At 39.9% G+C, this 18,540-nt stretch overlaps 1 protein-coding gene across 5 annotated transcripts in view; it reads left to right on the plus strand.

The window, feature by feature from the left end:
- The first annotated feature begins 1,024 nt into the window (after positions 1–1,024).
- LOC101163953 (glutamate receptor ionotropic, NMDA 2B-like) overlaps positions 1,025–18,540 on the plus strand; it is a 141,955-nt gene continuing 124,439 nt past the window's right edge. The window contains exons 1-2 of one of the 5 annotated variants that reach the window (XM_023955858.1): positions 1,025–2,161; positions 7,038–7,538. In XM_023955858.1, coding sequence (XP_023811626.1) covers positions 7,530–7,538 — 9 coding nt within the window. In that variant the 5' untranslated portion in view covers positions 1,025–2,161; positions 7,038–7,529. The other 4 variants (XM_023955853.1, XM_020702419.2, XM_011474390.3 and 1 more) reach the window with 4 other exon arrangements.

Raw genomic sequence — 18,540 nt, forward strand, 5'->3', positions numbered from 1 at the left:
AAACGCTGGCGAATAACGCCTGGCGAATATTCGTCCCGGTGTGTATGGGCCTTAAGGCGGACTTTCTAGTTTTTTTTACTAATTGAAGGATTTTCAGTGCACCTTAGGTTTAAAGTAATCAAGTAGTAGTTTGAAGTACAGTAAAGCTGCGTTCAAATCGCGTCGGCCGCCTCTCATTTGCCGCACGGCGAATTCTGTCCTCGCTGCATGACCAAAAATGGGTTCCTTTAAGCCGGCCTCTGCTACTGCGTGTGGGAGGAGCTACCATGTAGCCTGATAGCTACATGGAGCGGTGTCTGTGTCCATCTCATTTACAATGCCTGGAAAACACAGCTGATGTTGAGAGATCAGGTTTATTGATTATGAAGAAAACGTCTCCAAAAACGTCAGTAATCACGTCTCCATGTCTGGGATCATTCAGATTCTCCCCGTTCAGTGTGCTTCTCTCCCGCTGCTGTGTCTGTGTCTGTGCTTCCGCAGTCTTTCTGAGGCTTGCTGACTCGCGTTAACTACATAAAAACAAGTTTGTACCTTGACTTAACATTGAAACGGCGTCCGGTGTGAACGCACCATTATCCAGCACCCAAATAATTCAGCTGAAATTGTCCAAATCCCAAACTATTGCTGTTACCTCGGGTGTTCCTCAGAGCTCAGTTCTGGGGCCCTTTCTCCTTTTAAATTATTTCTTTTCCCTCAGCACTATTTTCCATAACTATGACATACACTTCCACTTGCATATGCAGATGACATCCAGCTCTACTTTACCATTAAACCTACCTCAATTCTTCTCCTCTGTTCCCTCATTGATTACCTAGCAGCAATTAACCCTTGTGCTATCCTAGGCACTTTAACATTGGGAGTTGGGTCAGCTAGACCCACTAGACAGTGCTCTGAACCTTTTTTCTTCAATGATTTGTGATCTTCACTGGTGTCCAAGGATTACATGAAATCTTTCCACCTTTATCCACCTTTGTTATGGTAGGGAGAACATGTCAATGTATGGATGGGGTCATCTAAGATAGCACAAGGGTTAAATCCTGGTTCTCCGACTTTTCTTCAAACTAAACATGACAACTGATGTTTTCCTTGTTGGCTCAAAATCCATACTGTCTAAAACATCCCATTTTTGTCTCCTTCCACTTCCTTTCTGTTTCTCCCTCCCCCCAGGTTAAGAGTGTCCTCTCGTTCTCGTCACATCTCAACCGTTCCGGCCCACAGCTCCTGCTTTACTTTTGTCCCAAAACAGCAACAGAGGGAGCTGTTGCTTCCTTTAAAGAATCAGTTGTCTTCACAATTGTTGCAGCAGCCTGTCTTCACTGTTGCCCTCCCTCCGATTCACAGTCCTGCCACAGAGGAGCCACCTCCACATCTCCTTCCCTCCTCCCTCTGTGAGCGCCGCTCTCTTTCCCCCTCTCGAGAGGCGAGGAAGAGGAGCGGAGGGTTGTGCTCCACGCTCCACACCAGAAGTGTGTTTTCGGATCCACACTGTGCACGGCTGCAGCAGCCATGCAGACCCGCGTCTGACAGCTGCACTGGCAAAAGGCTGCAGCTCATCTGAGGGAAGCCGGCGTCTTACTTTGACAAGAAGATTAAAGAAGACTTACCAGTTGCAGAGAGAGAGAGAGAAGGAGGAGGGGGGGGATATAACTGAAAGCCCCCTACCCTCGACTCACTTAACTGAGCAAAAACGGAAGGCTTTGGAGTATTTAATTTTTTCTTTCGTTTTATATTTTTCTTATTCCTCATCGCGGTGCTGGGAGGTGCTTCATCTTTTCATATAGTCTCTCTTTCTGTCATCTGCCTCCTCATCTATTTCTCCATCTACTTGGTTTACAATTTCATATATTTATGACTGAGAGAAAGGAGCGTTCTTTTCATTGTTTGCCCTCCTTCCACTCCTCATCGCACCATTTCTCTTCGGTTCCTCCTTACCATTTCACCTGAGGCTCATCCGTCCATCACCCCCCTCCCACCTCTTGCTGTCTTCAAACTCTGACACGATGATAAACTTGGACGAATTTTCTTCAGACTTTAAAAAAACAAAACCAAACAGCAGCTCCTCATGAATGACTTTTTTTCCCCCCTTTCCCTTCTCTTTTGGTCCCTCCACACCCATTTTATTTGCGTCACTCTCTTGCGGGATTCTTAAATATTTTTCTAGGTAGGTTAACTATTGTTCAGTGTCTATCTGTCTGTCTGTGTGTATTTGTGTGTGCTTTATGTATATTTAAAACACACATCAACACACACTCGCACACTCAAATGAAAGTGGATTCTAGTGTGGTCTCAGCCGTTTTGCTTTCCTCTCATCCATTCATCCTGGTCAAACATTTTAATCTGCTGATCATGTTTCTTTTGTTCTTTAATTTACAGCTTTTTCACTCAACTAAACATGTTTTTGCAAGTTTGGCCACAAGAACTCATTTAGTTTAATTTCTTTTCTTGTTTTGGAAAACGTTGATTTGATTTTAAGGTTGCACGCAGAATTCAAGTCAAATCCTTGTTTTATGCTCATTATTTTTTATTCTTGTTCATCAGCAGCTGTTGCTTCTGTTCCTCCTCCTCCCATCCCACACGATCCAAACATTTCTGCCGAACTGAACCCTTCTCCACTGTTCTTTCCTGACTCCCACATCTCCTCCACTCCTTCCTCTCCTTGTCTTCATTTTCATCCTCTATGGTTTAAGAGAGAGACCGGTTCCCACCAGGTAGCTGTTGATCTGTGGGTGCAGGCTGTGGATAAACAGACTGAGAGACAGATAAAAAATAAAATAAAATAAAAACAGAACTTGAGATCCCATCTCATACCAGCTTCTCATCTTCCTCCTCTCTTTCTGTTTTGTATCCCACCGCCACACCTCACTGTTTGGAAGCATCACCTCTGCTGTTTTCAGCTCCATCCACTTGCTGGTTCCCTCGGCCCTTAGGCAGACCTGTAGCTTAGGCCACGCCCACCTCCTGCTTTTGGACTGCTTAAAGGGGGGATTTCTGAATCCCCTTTTTTCTCATGGTTGTTCGGGCGAAGAGGGATGTCGCCATGAAGGGGTCCTCCGGTTCTGCTCTGTCTTTGCTTTTCGTGTCTCAACTCTGCTTCTTTGTAAACCATCATCTCCAATCCAGTCTATAAAATATGTGTTACAGAAAAGAGTTAATTAGGTGAGTAGTGAATTGATCCGAGCACTGTACTTCTCCTGCTCCTGCACATGCATGAGCTCTCCGGAGGGCGTACCCCCCCCCCCCCCCACACACACACACACTACCAGCGGGTCCAGCAGGAGCGTGCACGTGTCCGTCTGCATGATGGGGGAATGTGTGGTGCATGAGGTTCCGTCGGCAGGTTCCCCCCTGAAGGTTATTTTTGTGGTTTTCCGCCGCGTTTGCCTGCACACACCTCCTCTCGCTCTGCTGTGACTAACTGATTGCTTATCAGACCATGCCTTTGATCTTTATCCATCCCTGCAAACGTTTCATCCCTTTACCTCCAAGAAACTCTGATTTTTATGTCCCCCCCCCCCCCAGTTATCAGTAGTGTTTCAGAGCCAGTGATGCTGTTTGTAATTCGTGGCAGAAACCAGCCCCAAATACTCAGTGAATTTGCTTAATTCTGCCTCGGTCAGCTTTCATCAGCTGACGCGCGCGCGGTTAGTCCACTGCTGTGCACAGGTGCATGTATTTACATCTGTTCATTTGAGCCTCCTTCCATTTCCTTGCCGATGCTGCGAGCTCTTTTGTTGATCAGTTGTCGCATGGATTCCTCCTCCACATTCAACACATTCCTCCTCCTGCTTTCTGGCTGGAAAGATCTGCAGCAGATCTTTGAGGATCATTTGAATCAAATGCCCCCTAAGTCATCTGAGGGGTCTGAGGCGAATCACATAGACTACACTGGACTCCCTCGTATAACGAAGTATAAAGGGTTTGATGTTAGTGGGATCCAAATTTGGTGCAAACACAACAGCTTTACTCAAATTTAAGCTACTGATCAGTTACATTTACCTAAGTAACTTTGAGTGAAGACTAATTTTACAATGCTCTACTTTATAAAAATAATTTAAATAACATTAAATGAGGTGATCAAGAGCTTCTAATCTTCCGTTTTGTTTCGGCCTGTTGCCAAAAAGACTTTCAACTAATTTAGTTTTTGTAAAGACTTATTTTAAAAAAAGTTCCAAACTTTAATTTAGATTTGAAAACGTTACTTTTTTACTCTTATTAGAGGCTCCTTTGTACTTTTACTGAAGTCGTCTAATATGAATTGATGCTGCTTATTGTAGAAAAACCTTGTGGATATTTCCGTAGGCTTAAGGCCGGAGGAAAATTGGTCAAATGCGAAAAGACGTGGAAAAAGTGAGAAAAGTTGTGGTCTCTCTTAGAAATCTTCACAGATGTATCACGAACGAACCACATTAAAACCACGGAAGAAGTCCGATAAACCACGCAAAGAACACGCAAATGTTTCAATTACGTCATTTTAACTTTATGTGCCTTATGTGGTGCATGCGTGAAGAGTCCGTTTGACACACGGGGAACGGTCGTGGAAAGCCACAAATTTGTGTATGCATCTCGCAAAAATCACGCACAATTGCGTAAGATTTACGTACTAATTGCGTATAAACGACGTAATTCTCAATCAACCAAAAATTTTTAACAGCTCAAAACCAAATTCACTTTAATGTCAGATCAATAAAGTTCACAGTGTCTGTGTTGATAACTGACATCTTAGGTTCTTCTATTATCAGACACGGCTGTGTTTTTCACACACCTGACGTGTTTCGACCGGCGTCCTCCATCTACATCAGAGTCGTCATCAGGTGGTGGTGATGTGCCTGTCAAACTTTGACAGGCACGACTCCGCCCCTTGACGTCCGTTTGCTGCTGGAGGATGTTGCTCCAGGTGTGAGAAAGCAGGAAGGCCCCCCCCCCCATCCCGGTTCATGGAAGTGTGGGCTCACTTTGGGATCTCCACCGCCTCCATGATCCATCTGCGGTGTCTGTTGTCTTGAGTGCTGAGGACTTTGGCCTTTTCCCAGTCCATGATGTGGTTTTCTTGTTTGCAGTGGTCCGTTGTGGCTGATGTCATGTTAATTTTTGTCGGCCGAAACCCTCTACGGTCATCTGCGCGCATCTATCACTGACGAACGCAGGAAACACGCTTTACGTATATCACGCATGTATCACTGAAGAACGAAATCTCATACGTGGAAAATGTGCAAATTGTATGTAGTGGCTGTGTGACACGGCCGTTCAGTTGAGTCGTTCCAGGCATAAACACAACAAAAGCATCACTAAACAAAGTAGAATAAAAACAAAGTAAACCTTCAAACCCAATTCCTCCAATAGTTGGAAAAAAAAGTATTACTTTTTATAGTTTTAGGATTGATTTTAGCCGGTCTGAATGATTTAGAGGAAAAATTCAAAAGAATGGTGAAGCCGTTCAGATCCTGTGAGCACGCCGTCTTCAAAGAAGGTCGCGTTTGTGTGAGAATGGGGAAGAACTCACTTAACGCCTAAGTAAAAAAAAAAAAAAAGAAAAGACACTTCACTTAAAAAGTAATGAAGCAAAAGCAGTCATGTTTAATTTAAAAGTTGAGGAGATACATTATTTTGGGCATTTATTTAGGCTTTCTGAGGATTGAAATATTAAATAAAACCTTATTAAAGTTAAAGTTTGCGTAAAATAAACCCAAAATAAACTGGATTTTCTTTTAAATGCATGAAGACTTCAGGACCTTCAGAGTTACAATATGTATGCACCAATGAATTCTTCACTGATCATTTTACCAAAGATTGTGTTTTCTATTTAAGAAATGGAAGTAAAAGATAAAAGAACACGCCTTACAACTTTCAATTAACAGTCTTCAATGTTTACATAAATAAATAGACTTGAAATTTGAACAAATGCATGCGTTCTGGAATCTATAAAAAGTATAGACGCAGCGAAAACCTTTCCATTTAGTTCATGCGAATGCGCAGAAAATAATTTCTAAACGTTGGACTAAAGTAAAAAATGAAAAGTCTGTCACGGTGTTTTACAAACTTCAAATTAAAACAAAAAAAACACATTCTTCCTTTCACCTAAATTCATGATGATACATTTTTCAATCTCAGACATTTTTTATTTGCATTTACTTGTTTTACATTAAAAAAGTGCTTTGAGTCCGTGGTTTTCATGGGTTAGTTCCTACAGATCCAGCACTGAACCTCCAGCAGCAGCAGTTTTTAGTCGTGTTGCTTCAGTTAAAGGATTGTGTAGCTTTGAGCTCAAACTGTCATCTGGTCAGCTCTGTTTCCTGATTGGTTCCTTCGTTGGTGTCAGTAATGATGCATCGCTGCTTTGAAATTTAGTCTAGTTTGTGAATCAAAGCCTTTTTGGGGTTGTATCTAGATAAATGATCTGTGCTCTCTAAACGCTGCACTGACAAAACAAAGCCAGTCAACTAAACAATTAAAAATAATGTAGTTTTAAATAGGAAAACTGAAAAAAATACAAGTTAAAAGGAGTTATATTAATATATTTGTTTGTTTGTAACATGAAAACATTTAAAAACAGAACTTTTTTAATGCTAATGTGAAGAAGTCCTTCAAAATAAAAGCATGTTGCAGATTTCCTAAAAAACGTATAATTCTTGTAATGTCGTTGTTGCCTGCAAGATATTGCTTAATAATGAAATAATGTTGTGCATTAAATGATGCACAATCAAAGCCAGTTTGTTATAACACCAGGGAAGGGACTAAACCGGCTTTAGTTGGATGCATTTCAACTCCATAAAACTGCCATCTAAACTAAACTAAAACCAAAACAAGCTTGACCAAACAGTCTTATACTAAGACTTTTAACATCTTATTATACGAGATTCATTTTTTAGAAAACATCTGTAGCTTGAACAGTGAAAAAAGTTTCTTTACTGATCTAAACTTTGACGTTTCAGTGAAGGAGTCCAGTTGTTTGAGCCTTCATCTTAAACGGGGTTGACTTCACGGCAGCATTCGGCGCCTTTCTCCTCTGACTCTGCCCTTCATGTTTCTCTCCTGTTCAGAGCAGAACGAGGAGCTGGCCGCCGCACAGACGATCATGACTGACTAAACTAAGCAAAGACGCAGAGTGACAGAAAGCCCAAGAGGAGACAGGGGAAGGGAAGCGCAGAGAGAAGAAGCGGAGTACATCTGCTGCTGCTCATCTCCACGGCAACAGCGCTCCCACACTTGCAGAGTTCTTGAAGGAGACCTCTGCGAGCTGCATTACCAGCTTTGAAGGAACTGGATGGAAAGAGGCCTAGTTTTTTCCACACTGACACTCTGACCTCAACTTGAAGAAAAAAATACTCCTCAGTTCAATTAGCCTTTTTTTTGGCAGCCATCATTCTCCAGCCTCTATGAATTCATTCAACCCAGGTCCACTTTGTGTCAGTTTTTCACACGTGACTTCTTCAGCTCCCATCCCTTCATCCGAGGCTATGAGAGGAGGAGTGGAACCACAGACCTCTCCATCATGCCCCTTCTGAAAAGCAGAGCAGAGATCCGGGCTGGCAATGTTCAAGGTAGGCCGCAGATTTTCATTCACAAACTGCAGGAAAAGAAAATGCCAAAACTTTTTTTTTCCTTTGCTAGTTACTGACATTAAAAAAATATGTACAAGTTGATGAAGTCATAAAAAGCCATTTTCTAGCGTTCACATCTGATTGTTGTAGTGTAATTATTATTGTCAAAGTTAGACTTCTTTGAAATGACCAGACATTTCCACAAATCTGTGGAGCTGTTGGGCTTGTTGCTAGGCGACAGATGAAAGCATCACCTGCAGTGCTTTTGGTTGTCTCAAATGTTCTTTCTAAAATCCCGCTTAGCACTTTTTTTGTTAGAGGCATTTAAAGGTCACTTCCTCTAAAACTGAAACTTTCAGGGCTCCAAGAGGCTTTTTGTTAAAGACTGACAAGCTTTAACTGACTTCACAAAGACGCCATTTCTGCATTAACACGAAGTTAAAATGTGTTTGTGCATATGCATAAAAGTTTATCAGCAACATGGCTTTTTCAGAACTTCTTTTACTTTTGGTGAATATTTCCTTTTTTCTTATTATTTCTAAAACCTTTAGGCCTAGAAAAAGTCTTTCTCTTTCTAATCCGCACAAATGTTCAAATGTTGAGAACGTTTAAGGCCCAAGGTTTTTCATGAATCCTTTATGATTACTGGCTATTTCTCTCAGTTAACTCCACATTCTTTGTTTAACTAGAATTTTATTTTCAAAACGTTTTAGGTTGAAGGTTCTTTCCAACTTATCTTTGTATATCTTATTTTTAATTATATATATATATATATATATATATATATATATATATATATATATATATATATATATATATATATATATATATATATATATATATATATTTTAAAGTAGATTTTTACAAAGGTAATTGTGAAAAAATAGTTTTTGCTCCAAAAAAATCCTATTTGGAGATCTATTTTGAAACACTTTGAAAACATTTTTTAACAGTTTAACATCAGTAATAATAATGTCAAAGTACCTAGGATAGCACAAGGGATAACGTGGGTCCATCAATATGTCTCTATTCTGGTTTAGGTTCTACTGAGCAGTTTGTTAGCGTTTTAGAATCAATCATTTTAATCCAAAGGCGTGGATTTTCAATACTTCTGTTTGAGCCTAAAAAGGTTCCTGCATAATAAAAAAGAAAAATTTAAAAATGAAAGCTTCCTCTTATTTGTTATCCTGATTTACTTATTTTTTTTAATCAGTTTTGTTAAAAATCAATAAAATAAGATGGGGTCAGATCGAATTTAGAGCAAAGAGCTCATAAAAACAAGACCAGACGATATGAAGATAGATTAAAATCAATTGTTATCTTAATGACATAATGATCTGATTTTATGAAATGGGGGATAAAATGTGATAAATTATGTAATAGAAAATACTGTGAGATGAGACAAAGTGAAACAATTTGAGATGGAAAGCTGCAAAGCTGCATCACATATTCATAGACACATTCAATATAACCCTTGTGCTATCCTATGGGGTCAAGATGACCATTGACGTGTTCTCCCTACTATGACAAAGGTGGATACAGGTGGAGAGGATTTCATGTAATCCATGGACACCAGTGAAGATCACAAATCATTTAAAAAAAAAGTTCAGCGCACTGTCTTGTGGGGTCTAGATGACCCAACACCCAATGTCAAAGTACCTAGGATAGCACAAGGGATAATGTGGGTTCATCAATATGTCTCTATTCTGGTTTAGGTTCTACTGAGCAGTTTGTTAGCATTTTACTTGCTAAACACACCTGTTGCAAACAATAAAAAATGAGAAAAATAAAGAAGCAAAAAACAACTTCTGCTATAATAGTCTAGAGAAGACGTGATTAGAAAGTCCTTCTCCTTGCTTTCTTTCCCATTAAAAATCAACTTTTATATCTCAGAAAAATGTTATTAACTGCTCCCTCATGCAAATCATTTAGTTCTGTATTTTAACGCAGAGTTGCAGCAGAAGAAGTTAGTTTTTTTCAAACGAAAAGACTCAAATATCAAGACTTTTTTTTTTTTTTACAAGCCGACACTTTATGGATAGTTTTTAGTGGTTTTGCACCAGCAAACCAAAATATTTGAATTCATTGAGGGGTACAGCAGTGGGAAAAGGTACAAGCAGATAAAACAAAAGAAAGAGGGAAAAATGCATCGAAAATGTCACCGTGTATGCAAAGGATTTTCCAATCAAAGACTTTAGAGAAGGTTTGTGTTTTTTACTGAATAAATCTGCAAAACTTCTTAAATTGAATTCAGCATTGGCAAGGCTTTTATTTCTGCGGGGTTTCAAATCCCCTCAGTTGACCTGATGATGTTCCAGCTCAACAAAACATAAAAAACACTCATTCCGATTCTAACAGAAATGCCATTTTATATTATTTTGTTTAAAAAAATGGCTCCAAACCTTTTGGAAAGGAGAAATGGAAGAAAATAGAAAACAAAATTCCATGGAAAAAAGGACAATTTGACTTTTTTTTTGGTTTTAAACTGTAGGTTTTTTCTTTTCCGTGGAATTGAGCTAAGCGTTCAATAAGCCCATCAAAATAAAAAGCCGTGCTGAGGGGAAGAGGATCCAGACAATAGTGACTGTGCTGAGCAGCAGAGTCTGCAGCTTCTACTTTCTGTCTTTTTATTTGGAAAGCTGCTCCGGAGTTTGACTGATGAAAGGTGTGTTTAAAAGTTAAAGAGGTGGGTTGGAAAAAAGAAAATTAATGGAGCCAGTCAACTGAGAGGCAGCGTTGCAAAGATTATAGGAGAAGACATGTCAGTAAAAACCCCTCGCAGACAGACTTGATATTAATCAGAGCGGAGTGCTCTTTTCGACCTGTTAGAAGCTTCTTTGATCCTTCCACATGCCGCAGAAGAACTGAGAAACACAAGTGGAGTTAAAAACAAAACACTGTGTCCAGCTCCTGCCAGTGGAGCAGCTCCAGCACGCGTCTCTCAAAGGCTCGGCGGATCTGCATCTGGATCGTCTGTCATCTTAAAGAAGCTTTTCTTCATCTTCATTCCTGAGATAAAAAGATTAGTTATGCTGTCTTTGAACTACGGTGGCCTTGAAGTTCAAATCACACCAAATCGCTCAACATAAAAATATATTCCATCCATCCATTATTTGAACCAGTTTTATCCCTTATGGGGTCATGGGGTTGTAGGAGCCTAACCCGGCTACCGTTGGGCAAAGACACGGTACACCCTGGACAGGTAGCCAGTCTTTCGCAGGGCTACAATCATGCAACCACGTCCACATATCACTTTATCTATGAAGCATGTTTTTGCACTGTGGGCGGAAGTCGTAGTCCCCGGAGAATACCCACCATGCACAGGGAGAACATGCAAACTCCACACAGAAATGTCCCCGCTGGGACTTGAACAGAAACTATATTAAAGACTCCATTAAAATTACCAACAAAAAACCCCAAAAAGATAAAAAAAAACAACAACATTAAACTTAAGAAATCAAAACACAATCCCCCAAAAACAATGAAACTACCAGTAAATGAAATGAAACTTTGCTGAAAACTACGGTAATTTCCAGAAATCAAAATAAAGATGTTTGGGTTTTATCAAATGCATCTCAATGTCCACAGACTAATAAAATTTTTATGATTAGTGTGGAGCATATTCAAAAAATGGACAAATGCCATCCTCCATTCAGCAATATCCAATAATACCATAGGTCTCAAACTCCTGGTCTCCTACTTATTTCCAACTAACCTGCTTTTATAGCTTCCTATTGGGCAACACGCCTGATCCACAAAATCAGCAGCAGATAGGAGGGAGATTCTGAAAAACCAGCAGGAAGTGGGCCCTCGAGGTCTGGAGTCTGACATCCCGCTATTTCATACCTTTTCTGGATGCCATAATAAAGAAAAACATTTCAGAAAATAAAATTAATTTCCAAAAATCAAAACAAAACACAACAAGAAAACAGACAAGGTAGGTACTGTGGGACATCACTGATTGGATGATGAGATTTTTCCATTATTTCAACTGAAAGTAATTTTTTATTAAATTATTCTGGATATGAATAATTAGTATGCAGATATTAAAAACAGATTTGAAAAAACATAAACGTAATCATTTAATCAGTGATGTCCCATCATACCCACCCTTTTTTTATTTTTGAAATTCTTTTTTTGTTTTCCAAAATGTTTCTCATTGATTTTGTTTCATTTTTTTGGATTTGTTTTTTAGTTTCTAAATTGTAATATTGTTTTTTATTATTTGTTTACATCTTTATAAGGTTTTTTGCATTTGTTGGTGTGATTTGCGCTTCAGGGTCGCTGTACTCCACACATGTTATTTTTTTTGTTGATCCGTACCCGCCAAATGCGTTCCGCTAAATTATTTTACAGCAACGGATCAGTCAGAGCATCTCTTGAGATGGTGATAACAATAATAACCTATTAAAATGTTTATAAAAATTGGAAACTTTTATTTTAAATGTTGATCAGGACCGCACAATCCTGACTCAGGCCGTGCAGATCTGCACATGTGGAAAGTGGAAGCTGGGTCAACCAAAGTTGAGATTTTCATTGCAATAACAACAATATATGATTATAGAGTGTTATATTTAGGTGCCAGTTTTCCTATATTTGGTTAGGGGGAAGCTCTCCGTTGTTGAGGAAAGCATTAATGTGTGCAAACGCGCAGGTTTCCATTGTCTGAATCGCTCAGACAATTGTAAAAGAGGCAGAACTGTTGGGAAATTCTACACAGAGCTAATCTGATTCATATTGCTTTACTGTCGTTGGCAACGAGAGGAAGTGACACAAGATTCCAGTAGAGATCAGTAAACGATAGCGACTTAGTGGTGCTTCAGTAATGTTCAGAGACAGATTTTCCTGCTTCTCAAGCTGAGCAGAGTGTTCTTTGCAGTTGGTTGTAAGCTCAGAATGGCTGCAGAGGAGCAATGTTTGGAGAGCAGGTTCTCCATCTCCAGACAGGAGGTGAGAGGTGAGGTCAGGATGCAAGCAAGGGGTTAAAGATGTAGCAGAGCAGCAGAGGGAGGAGATGCAAAGACAGAGTCCATCCGCGGGGGCTTTGGAGACAGAGAATGAAGGGGTCTGGGTGTTGACAGATGTAGCTTTGAGTGTAGAAGCAGCAAAGCCTGAAAGGGCATGTTGTTGTTGTTGCTGCGTTGTGATGCTGCGTGCTTTTCTCTGAGGGTGGGGGGATGTGGGGGGGGGGGGGGGATTACTGGGTCTGAAGCCCCCTGGCAGACGGGAAGTGTGGCCTCTGTTTTGATCATCAGACCCTGAGGCGTGCGTCAGCGGTGAATTGTCCTGAGCGTACGGCCGTGGAGACGGGGATGCTGCAGCTCGCTGACAGCAGGCTGAGTCAGTTTTGGATCAGGGCCGCGTGTGAGCAGCTCTACAAATGTTTATTGAGTCGTCGGAGGATTACAGGTGCCGAACAGCCTGGTGTTTGTTGTTTATCCAGAACTAGTGAGGGCGGGAGAAGTGCTGAGTACTTAGTTACACAACCAACTCAATTCCCAGCACTTTATTTCATTGTTATTTCAAGAAAGGAATGCTAAAATTGGAATTATAGATGTGGGGCTTTACGAGGGGCACCTGTGTGCAGACAAGATCTGCTGACATCATCAGCTGAAACTATACAATTTACCCTAACCATAACCCAAAAGTGTTCGGAAGTGTAGACAGTATTTTATTAAAGTTTTTTATTTTTTGCATTATTTTTTGATAAAACACTTGGGAACATAAACATAAAACAAAGGGAAACAGATTGGTTACACAATTGAACAAAAGAACAAGGCAAAATAAAGACATAATTAAATAAAACCCATAAATAATAAGCGTTTTCATATGTAACAAAGGATTTTATTAATGCTTAAAATGCAAAAAACTGTAATTGTAAGGTTCACTAGTTAAAACGTTTTTTCGAGCGATATGGGGAAACTTTCGGTTCAGGTAGAGGACTTCCGGTTCTAGAAATTGACGTCTGCAACTAAGTACAAAAAGTCGGCTTACTTTAGTGGAGAACATCTATAGCAGGGCTGTCCACACTCTTTGGCATGTGAGCTACTTTTGAGATGACAATGTGCAGTAACGTATGTATCAGAGGATGTTCGATTGGCTGTTCTGCATGTCATTCAAGTTGCGTACTTCTCGGTGAGGATTTTAAATCCCTGACGGATTTTTTAGAATCATCTATATCTATCTATATACATATATAAGTCTATATATATATATATATATCTATATATATAGATATATATATCTATATATATCATATAGATACATACCATATACCATCTATATAGATGGTTATTTTTCTTGCCATCTACCCTCACGTCCTTGAAGATCGACCGGTCGATCGCGATCGACGTAATGAGCACCCCTGATCTATGGGATATTTGGTATTTCAACATTATTTAGTTTACATTTTTAAAACCTGCTTTTTTGGGTTATTTATTTATTGTAATTCTCAAAATGTTTGATAAAACAGTGAAAGTTGGGAGGTAAATTTTAGTTTTTTCCAAAAGGAATTCAGAAGAAAAACAGTAAATAAAATAAAAGAAAAGAGAGAAAAATCTGTTATAGAAATGGAAACAAGATGTTACTACATAAAGACAGCTCTTGCTTTCTTAATAGGATGTAAGGAACTAGCTTGTTTAAAATCTATTGCTAATCTAGGTAATTATTTTTGTACAGATTAAAATGCATGTTTTTTTCTAATTTTATTAATTACAAAGGGTGTAAGAATTCATTTTATGGATTCGATCTGATTCACTGACCTAAAATTGATCCAGGACATCTTTAGCCAAAAATTCAACCAGTGTGACTCAGAGATAAAAACCCATGTACTGAACACTGCAGGTGACGTTTTCCAGATTCATTGTATTTCTTGAAAGATAATTCTCACATTATTTATTGTGAAAATGACGCTTTATTTCCAAACAATGCATAACCTACTCTGATAAAAGTTGTGTTTCTGGTGTTTTTAACATGCTTTATGGAAATTGTTGTGAGTCAGGATTGAATCAGGAACAGCTACTTTGGGATGTAGAAAACATGCTGGGCTTAAACTCTAAGCAGGGAGCTCAGCAGCAACGGAGAGGGGAAGGGGGGTGTGGTTGCTCCACACCAACGGTCCCGCCCACAACTCAGAGGTAAATTTCTAAAGAACTCCTGCTGCTCTGCAGAAACTATGTCATTGAAAATGACACAGTTTTGTTTTTTTATTTGCTTAATTGTAATCAAAAGACCACTGGAAATGGTTTGAAAATAGATCAAAAGATGAGCGGAGTGGGTCTTTAAGTAACCAGATCCTGTTAATCCATGTACTTTCATCAGAATGACTTGGTTATTCCGCTGTGTAAACTTTGTGACCATGATGCCAAATTTCTGTCCTCACAAACACATTTGCACTACAAAAGCTGCTCGCCCAGCTGACTCCCAGCAGAGGAGCAGCTGGAGGAAAGATGGGCCGTTTCTGTGAGGTAGCGCTCTCTGAACGCCCCAGTAAACATGCCGTCTGATCAACCAGGTTACTTCAGCTGACATGCAACTGTTTCAGGTTCCTTCGTGTACAGTGAGGTTGGGTACCAAAAACTTGCTTGTACAATAGTTAGTTGTTTTTTAACTGTGATTGTGTTTTTAAACAACACTGTGGTTCTTAGGTTAATTAATACTTGTTAGCTAACAGGTGGTTAGAAATGTGTTCCCCGCTAAAGCAGGAGCATGGTGCCGTGTTTGTTCAGATCATTGCAGGCTGTAAGGTTTGAACCCTGATTAATTAAACTCTGAATAGATAAGTGGAGAAACAAGCCAAAGAAAGACTCTGCATGGTGCAAGAAGCACGAGACATCCCATCATCCTCTGTGGCGTGTATAATTGCAGCGACCCATTGATTTTTTTTTTTGAGTACATCTCATGACTTCAAAAGAAAAGCACCTAATGAGGGATCGGGCTCTCTGATGGCCAGGGCTTCGGGTACAGAGATGGCTCAGCTGTCAAAAGCTTCGGCAGACCACAGACAGGTGGGAGGGGCACGGCTGCACGGATAATGACCCGCATGCTAAGTCTTGGATGGCTGGATGATCAGACCCAGAAAGGAGAAGCTAACAGAGAGATGTGGAAGAGAATGAGCGCAGTGGATGATGCCCGTCATGGAAAAGAGCGGATGCACCTCTTTGAGTTTAGTGGAGCAAAAAGAAACAAACTCTGGTCTGGAGAGATGTAGATGTGAGGAAGATGGTGAGATGAGTCATCCCTCATTCTAGAGACATCTGTGGTTCGTTTGTTGCTACACAGCAGAGGCCTGAACTCAGCTTTTTCACTTTCTGTCCCCATCGTTAAAGACCCACTCTACTGAAAATGGGGTTTTTAGTGGAGTGGCATGTTTCTCCTGATGGAGGACAAATAGCAAGTGAGTTCAACTTAAAACCTGCAATTCTGAGTATTTCTTCATTTAAACTGTAAACCAGGGAAAGACGAAAAAAATTGTCGTTTGAAAAGAGCGTATGTATATATGTGACATCGAAAATACGCTGAGCGGGCCACAAGCTCCCTGGTCTGACCTTTTAACAACAGGGAGGGGAGGGGGGGGGGGGGGGGGTTGCGCTGCATCAACTGTCCAGCCCACAACTCAGAAGCAAATTTCTAATGAACCACTGCTGCTCTGCAGAAATTCTGTTTTAGAAAACAACACAGTTTTTTTTAAAAATTTGGCCTAAAAACTGCACAATTGTAATTAAAAGACCACTAGGAACGCTTAAACTAGATCAAAAGATGATCGGAGTTGGTCTTTAAAAGAGAGAAATTATTAGATATTTGCCTCAAGGGGCAGCTGAAAAGCAACTCCTGTTGAAATCACACTTAGGCATTGTTTTTGTCCGTTTGATCTTATTTTATTAGTTACATACATTTCGGCCTCTTCCAGGATACTTACAAAAGGCTCAAACAAATTATATGTAAAGTTTTAGTGCTTGAAATTGCCCCTAATTTGCCTACCTATTTTTTGAGCTCCTGTAATGTTGTATGCAAAACAGATCTAGAAATGAAACATTCGATATCTTATAAAAACAGTTTTTTTCACCTAAACGCAGACAACATGGCGTCAAACCCACAACTTTTGTGGTTTGGCTTTTTATTGGCTATAAACAGCAAATGCAATTATACAATTCCTCACATAAAACAATAAAAAATTTCAAAATGAACTTAAATAACTAATAGTCCAAGCCTGTATGTGGGTTTTCCTCAGAAATTTTAAATACTCGTCTAAAAGGTTGAATTTTAGCTGAAAATGAAAATTTACAAACAGTAGTGCATTTTTAGAATAAATGACCAGAAAAGACAAATCATTTCAAAACATTTCGCTTCCAGTCATTTTTTTCATTTTCTTTCTGTAAACAAAACAACAGAAAAATTGGTTATTTAGTTTTCTTTGTATCTTTGTATAAATCTTTTGATCAAACCAAACCAAACAACCCCCCCCCCCACACACACAATGCCGGCAGTCGGTCGGCCATAGAACATTATATTGTTTTTTCTTTATTTTGGTTTGATGTTGAGAACTGAAAAAGACCCACAGCAGTCCAATATCCTTGTTCAGGCTGTCATGGATCTTTTAGCCTTCTTTTCATTTAATTCCTTAAACTCTTAAATTATGAGCGCACAAAGAGAACAATATTTGAATAATTGCCACCGCCCCCTCTGTTTACTCTGGAAAGTCTGCATGTTTTCAGCAGATCAAAGAAAAAATATGATCAACTGGCTCAACTGTGTTTTTATTTATTTATTTAATAATTTCACACTTTTTGTGCTTTTAAACAACAAAAAAATCAGCAAAATGGTGGTTAATTTTTACAGCCACAATAAGTTTTAACCTTCATTCACATTCATGTGCGTCCATCCAATTATATTGGTACCGAAACACAAAATTCCCAGTTTTTGCTTCCCCCTCTTTGATGTAATGTGTGACGGTGGGAGCGAAGGATTATAGGGAAGTGTGTGTGTGCGTGTGTGTGTGGGGGGGGTCTCAGACCGGTGACGCCGTGTCTGCTCATGAGCTCCTTCTGAAGGTTTTTTTGTTGGTTCTGCTCCTGATCTGGAAATGTTGACTTTGCTCAGGTCACAGGGGGAAAAGCTTCCACCCAAACTGCTAATATTAGAACTTCTTTGTGAGGCTGCAGATCCAGACGTTCAGACTATAAGGAACCCTTTTGTCCCGACACACTGAGGTAGAAACGGAGATGTCTTTGACACGAATAAAAGAAAAAAGTCAAGTTTGGTTAAATATTTGTATCCAAACAGGAACTTTTTTTTTTTTTATTCTCAAAAGGAGCAAAAGAAATTCTTTCATGTGGTTGACTTTTCATTGCACTGGATGACAAGATCATCATTTTCAAAGGAGATGATGGCAGAAAGCAGGTTACTTTGATGCTAATTATCAACAGACCTAGTTTTGTTGGGGCGCAGCGTACTCAGGTGCTGCCAGGTGGTTCATTTATTTATGACTTTTTTTCAGTCTCAGTAATGGGAGCATGAAAATGCTCATCTTTTTTTTTTTTAAGTGGGAATAATTTGCCCAATAAAAGTCATCTCACTGCACCCGTTGATCTTTCCCAGATTATTAGCGCTGCCAATGGCAAGTGGTGTGACATTTCTGCGGCTTCTATTGGCTGAACCTGTTCCAGGTGTCAGCAAATATGTCTCCGTCTGATCCTCGGAGGAGCTAACTTGTCAATTAATTAGCAGCGGCTTGCTGGGAGCGGCGTTGGAGAGCCGGTGGGAGTGACGGAAGGAAATGTGGCCTCTTCCTGGGAACGTCTCAAAGATGGAGGAGCGGCCCGGGCGCTCGGCAGAGGAGGAAGAGGTGCAAAAGCGCCAAGTTGATCACATTTTTCATTCTGGTTTCAAGACAAAATGTGCAAAATGCTTTTAATTGAAAAAGATGCAGGCCCTTCTGAGAGCTGCCTGACAAAACGACAGCCCAAACTGTTCCCATCATGTTTGTTTTACAGGTTGGTTGCTC

This window comes from Oryzias latipes, chromosome 1, assembly GCF_002234675.1.
Source record: "Oryzias latipes chromosome 1, ASM223467v1".
In the NCBI taxonomy this organism is placed as follows: domain Eukaryota; kingdom Metazoa; phylum Chordata; class Actinopteri; order Beloniformes; family Adrianichthyidae; genus Oryzias; species Oryzias latipes.